This window comes from Rana temporaria, chromosome 2 (assembly GCF_905171775.1).
Source record: "Rana temporaria chromosome 2, aRanTem1.1, whole genome shotgun sequence".
Lineage (NCBI taxonomy): Eukaryota > Metazoa > Chordata > Amphibia > Anura > Ranidae > Rana > Rana temporaria.
The window spans coordinates 269,122,602-269,128,601 of record NC_053490.1 but is presented as its reverse complement, the minus strand read 5'-3'; the positions used below and the strand labels follow the sequence as shown (position 1 = coordinate 269,128,601).

Here is a 6,000-nt window from a genome sequence, read left to right as displayed (position 1 = left end):
ATGGCGGCCCTGTACCCAAGCATTCAGAGAACGCAAGCAGAAACGTACATTTTTGCCTGCGTTTTTCAAAAACATGCACAAAAAAAGAGCCAAAACGCGTGTGGTGCTGTTATTTATTAATGGCGCTCCAAATGCAGGTCCTGCGTTTTGTCGTAAAAAGAAAAAAAAAAAAGCACCTTGGCTCAGTGCAAAGAAAAAAAAAGAAGGTACATGAGCTAGTTTGGTGCATGTGTTGTGCATAGCGAAACCCGTTTAAATAAAGTTGCCCTATTCTGTTGCACTACAAGCGACCGCTGTGTCGCAAAGATGTGCACAGCCTGAATACTCAGCATAGGAGCACAGGTGACTGTATAATAGAAAGGCTTTGTATTTGTAGAGAAGTTTGGGAAGCCCCCTTGTGTAGAGCAGTGGAGGAGCCGCCCCTCAGTGCAGGTACTGTACATGCCCCTAGATGAAGACACAATGAAGTTATCTTTAGCCGCCTGCGATGTGCTCAAAATAACTTCCCAGGCTGGGCTACAGACTTGTATTAGCGCTGTGTCACCAGCGAGCGGCGCGGAGTTCCACCAAACAGCTTCGCCCCCTAGCGGCACCCTCTTGTCACTACTTTCCCAAGCCTCCCCCCCTCTCACTCGCTTAGTTTTCCAGTCTACAGCCTAGACCAGCCAATCGACCGCGCCGCTTCCCAGTCACATGATGCAACTCTAACCAATCGCCGGCGAGAGGCCGAGCAGCCACCACGGCCGCCATTAAAGAAAGGAATCTGTAAATTCAAATGGGAAAGCTGGCCCGACATTGATCGTATTATTGGTAGTTATCGGCTCCCATCGCTGGGATTGATCTGAGAAGAAGCGGAGAGGAGCCAGGAAGGCGAGCCCTAGCGGAGGGGAAGAGCGGCTCGTGTGTGCGCAGGAGCGGAGAGACACAGGGAGGAGGAGGAGAGGAAAATGGCGAACCTGTGAGGAAAAAGAAGCCGACAAACACCCGGAGACCGGCGGCGTGTGGCTGAGCGAGGACTCGCCGCTCTTCCTTTGTGTCAGACGCCTCTCCCTCATCTTGCAGGCCCCAGCGGCCTCTCAGCGCTCAGGTGTCCGGGCGGTTCCCGCCATGCTCTGCGCCCCGAGTAGGGGGACCAGCGGCGGGGGAGGGACGACTCAGACATCGCCCGGAGACCGGCGCCTCTAAAGCACCGGATCGGCTACTCATTGCGCCATTTCCACGGACATTCCATAGAAGGGCACGATTATCCCCCCACCCCCCTCTGATCACACGTGCAGCTATTCCGATCAGGATGATGGTGTAGTGTCCGGGCAAGTGGAGGAGGAGGTCGCTGGCTGCTCACAGCTGTGTGTGTTGTGTGTCTCTTTCTTGTTCGGGGTGGGATAATGGCGTGTGTTCCCTGACTGTGAGGATGAGTTCATGTTTTGTGCCGAACGGGGCCAGTCTGGAGGATTGCCACTCCAACCTCTTCTGTCTGGTGAGTAGATCGGGGAGACACACTCCTATACACATGTCTACAATCAGAAGATCTCACTCCGTGTGTGTGTATACACATCACACCGGCCTCATCTACATCTAATGTGATCGGGGTACACACTGTACATCCCACAATATACAACACTCATACTCCTTATGTGACAATCTACAGACACTGTCTTCCCTAGGTTCCTCTCTCTCTGAAATCTGTGTGTTGGTAAAGGAGGGTAGTTTCCAAAGACTGGCTACCAATCCACTTTTAGCTTTAATTTTCAAAGCTTAACTGGACAAGCTGAAGCTAGAAGCAGATTGGTTGCTATGCACAGCTGCTCTAGATTCTGGCTGCTGATTGCACAATCTCCTCCTCCTCCTTTAAGTAAGCTATGCAATCTGATTGGACAATCTCTTTTAAGTGAGTTATACAATCTGATTGGACATTTTCCTTTTTAAGCAAACCATACAATCTAATTGGATAAACTTTTTTTAAGCGTCCAATTAGTTTGTATGGCTCGCTTAAAATGGAGATCATCCAATCGTATTGTATAGCTCAATCTCCTTTAAACAAGTTATACAGTCAGATTGGACAATCTCCTTTTAAGCATCTAATAAGATAGTATAGCGTGATCTATACTATCTAATTGGACAGTCTCCATTTAAGCAAGCTATACAATCTCCTTTTAGCGGTCCAATTAGATTTTATAGCTCAATCTCCTTTTAAAGAGGAAGTAAACCCCCAATGGGTTTTACTTCCTCTTTGTTTCCCTGCAAAGGTAAAGCATAATAGTAGCCCATTATGTGACACTTACCTGCAGGAAAAGCCCGTGATGTCCCCGTCTTCCACGCTGGCAGCGAGCGTCCATTCTTCAACCCTCTTCCTTCCGGGGCTGTGTACTCTGGCTCTGTAACTGGCTGGAGTCACGTGACGTCACTCCCGCGCAGGAGCCGCCAGTCACGGCATGACCCCAGGTTGCAGCGGCGCATGCGCAGAACACCGCATCGCTTGGGGACATTGCAAATATCTCCTAAACCGTGTAGGTTAAGGAGATATTTCCAGAACCTACAGGTAAGCCTTAATCTAGCCTTATCTGTAGGTGAAAGTGGTCTGTATGGGTTTACAACCACTTCTAGGCCCCTTTCACACAGGGCAGATCAGTAATGATCCGCCCCGTGAACCTCCGCTTGCTCAGCGGGGATCGCTCCGTTGATCCCCGCTGAGCCGGCGGATGACAGGGCGGTCCCCGCACACTCCCCTATAGGGGGGATCGGATGAACACGGACCGTCTGTCCGTGTTTATCCGATCCGCCAGACGGATGGAAAAGTAGGTTTTTCCTCCGTCACACTTTGCCGGGTCGGATGTCAGCGGGCATGTCACCGCTGACATCCGCGGCTCCATAGAGGAGCATGGAGCGCCCGTTCAGGTCCGCCTACAACTGTACAGTCAGGTTGCACTCACTTTAAGTGAGTTTTACAATCTGATTGGACAATTTCTATTTAGCGATCTTATCTATACAGTCCGATTGGACAGTCTCCACTAAGCAAGCTTTACAATCTGATTGGACAGTCTGCACTAGGGATGAGCTCCGGGGTGTTCGCACAGTCCATGTGCAGAGCCCGCCAGGAAGTCTGCACGGTGCTGTGCTAACTACAGGCAGGAAGACATTGTCCCGATGCTCGGCTGCAGAGATCGGGAAATGTCTCCCTGCCTGTGATAAGCGCAGCACCGTGCAGACTTCCTGGCGGGCTCTGCACGTGGACTTTGCGAACACGCCGGAGCTCATCCCTAGTCTCCACTAAGCGAGCTTTACAATCTGATTGGACAGTCTCCACTAAGCGAGCTTTACAATCTGATTGGACAGTCTCCACTTAGCGAGCTTTACAATCTGATTGGACAGTCTCCACTAGGGATGAGCTCCGGTGTTTGCACAGTCCATGTGCAGAGCCCGCCAGGAAGTCTGCACGGTGCTGCGCTAACTACAGGCAGGAAGACATTGTCCCGATGCTCGGCTGCAGAGATCGGGAAATGTCTCCCTGCCTGTGATAAGCGCAGCACCGTGCAGACTTCCTGGTGAGCTCTGTACGTGGACTGTGCGAACACGCCGGAGCTCATCCCTAGTCTCCACTAAGCGAGCTTTACAATCTGATTGGACAGTCTCCACTAAGCAAGCTTTACAATCTGATTGGACAGTATCCACTTAGCGAGCTTTACAATCTGATTGGACAGTCTCCACTAAGCGAGCTTTACAATCTGATTGGACAGTCTCCACTAAGCGAGCTTTACAATCTGATTGGACAGTCTTCTTTAAAACTTTGAAATAAGAAGACACATCCACTAAGTTTGTATCACATCAAGCAGGCCCTCGCACTGCATAGGTGATTTTACAAGCAGATTATATAGTGTATGACCTCCTTTAGAAATAATAGCGGCTATGTACTGCAAGAATCTACCTGTCTGGACAGTTTGGTAAATTATAAATTTGATGGTATGGTCCAGGTATAATGTGTAGGGTGACCCTTATAAATGGCCTATTGACAAGGCTGGAACTTTTCTTTTTTCTTTTAAAAAAAATAAATAATAATTTGCATGAAATATTAAGCTGTACAACTTTTATTTTGAGTTGCCAAAACTATGTATTATGAGGAAAATAGTTTAACAATCGGTTTAAAAATCAAGAAAGGTCCTTATGCTACATAGTTGATGGTAGTTCTAGTACAGCCCAATTGTATAATTATTTGGTTGGTATTCTACTGCATTTCCATGGGATTTAGAGGATTATCGCTCCCCTTCATTTATTTGTCTTGTATTGTACATTATTCTGGATTTTTATGGTGCCTACAGTGTGCACGGAGCTTTACAAAAAAAAAGCAGAGCGTACAGTTACAGCACCATGCAGACGAACAAGGGTTAGGAGGGCCCTGCTCATGAGCGCTTACAAGTTACTAAATGTTTGTTTTGCAAACCATAAGTGTAAGTGTGTATATATAATATGTGGCCCAGTTATTTCATCTTGATTGCAGTCTTCCCAGAAGTCGTGACTTGTTTGTAAATGTCACACAGTTGGGTTATCGCTCTTGAAATGCACTTTCTATTCAGCTCAGAGTCTGGCCTCAGCAGACCTTATTTTGCACTGTCTGTCCAATTCCTCTGATCCAAGGTTACTTGTGTTTTCAGTGCTTCGGCTGTATTCAGCCCTTCCTATTCTCTCTGTGGGAGTGGAGCCTGGGAAGGAGGAGGCAGGAAGCAGCCATTTTCATGGCTCTTATGATGGGCCTGGCCCTGACTTTTTAGGATATTCAGTGTTTTGTGTTTTCTGCCTAATGTTTTTTAGCGGACTTGCCTACTATATCTTTTTTTTTTTTTTTTTTTTTTTTTTTACACAAGTCTTTTTGGTATGACAACGTGTATGACTTGTTCTAACAGCGTGCTTTCATCTGCGTGTTTTCATCTTCTTTTGTCTCTTGCAGCTTCCCCTGTCCTCAGATAATCCCCTCATGTTGTAATCTGTTGCTGTTTACATTTTTACATTCACTCGTCTTTTTTTTATTTTTTTTTCTATTTACATTTTCTTTTTAAGTTTTGAGAATTATTGCAGTTGACTTTCAACGGTTTTGCAAACTTGTCTGGCACTTATGCTTTATTTAATTTTTACTAAAATGAATAATTGTGCAACATTTATATATAACCTAGATAATTACCTAGGCAGGGAAATGAGTGATCTACTAAGGGTGTTTTTTGTTTTGTTTTCCTTGAAATTGGATATGCTGTAGCAGCCTGCAGCACACAATCTTTGATAGCATGAAACCTAAACTGTACAAGTGGAGAATCTGAGTAGGTGGGTCTTCCTGGGATTAGTTATGACTGACACAAACAAAAACCAAAACATAACACACACACACACACACACTGATGGCCAAACCACTGGTTAAAGACCAGTTATCATGCCACTCAAAGTAGCTGCGTGCCTGGCCTCATTATCTTTGATGCCAGCCACCTCCTAGTTCCAGCTTTAGTGTAGCTTGTAAAAGTGTAGCGTGTGATGTTTCTGAAAACCCTTTCTGTACATGCTGGCAGTCTGTAACCTAGTTGTGATGAATGAAATGAACACATTTACACCCATCCCCCGTCTTTGTCCCTGTGAAGGAAGATAAAATGAGGCTGAATTCCAGCTGTTAGTAAGTGATCAGTGGTAAACCTTGAAATTTTTGTATTGTTGCCTTTCAAGTAATTATAGCTCAGGAATGTGCTTCTGCCAGCTAGGCCACTTGTTCATAAGTGAAGTAGTAACAATATTTTTTGGTTTATCTTTACAGAATCTTTTTTTCTGCTTTCTATATTTTTTTTTTTTTTTGTTTGTCTTGAGGTTTAGCATTTCAAGCTATATAATTTTATGTTAATCACAGTAGTCAAGTACAGTCAGCAGGCAGTATTGGATACATTCAAGAAGCCAGGTGCTTGTTTTGAGCATTATAGTTTATTTATTTTTATTGTTTCAATGGTTATGTTTTGTTCACTGGTTCCTAAGTGC

The 6,000-nt window shown here is 45.7% G+C and overlaps 1 protein-coding gene across 2 annotated transcripts in view; it reads left to right on the top strand.

Moving 5' to 3' along the window:
- The first annotated feature begins 695 nt into the window (after positions 1-695).
- Positions 696-6,000, top strand: part of MED13 (mediator complex subunit 13) — a 153,182-nt gene continuing 147,877 nt past the window's right edge. For both annotated transcript variants that reach the window (XM_040336931.1, XM_040336930.1), the window contains exon 1: positions 696-1,477. In XM_040336931.1, the coding sequence (XP_040192865.1) occupies positions 1,412-1,477 (66 nt within the window). In that variant the 5' untranslated portion in view covers positions 696-1,411. The remainder of the gene's footprint in view (positions 1,478-6,000) is intronic.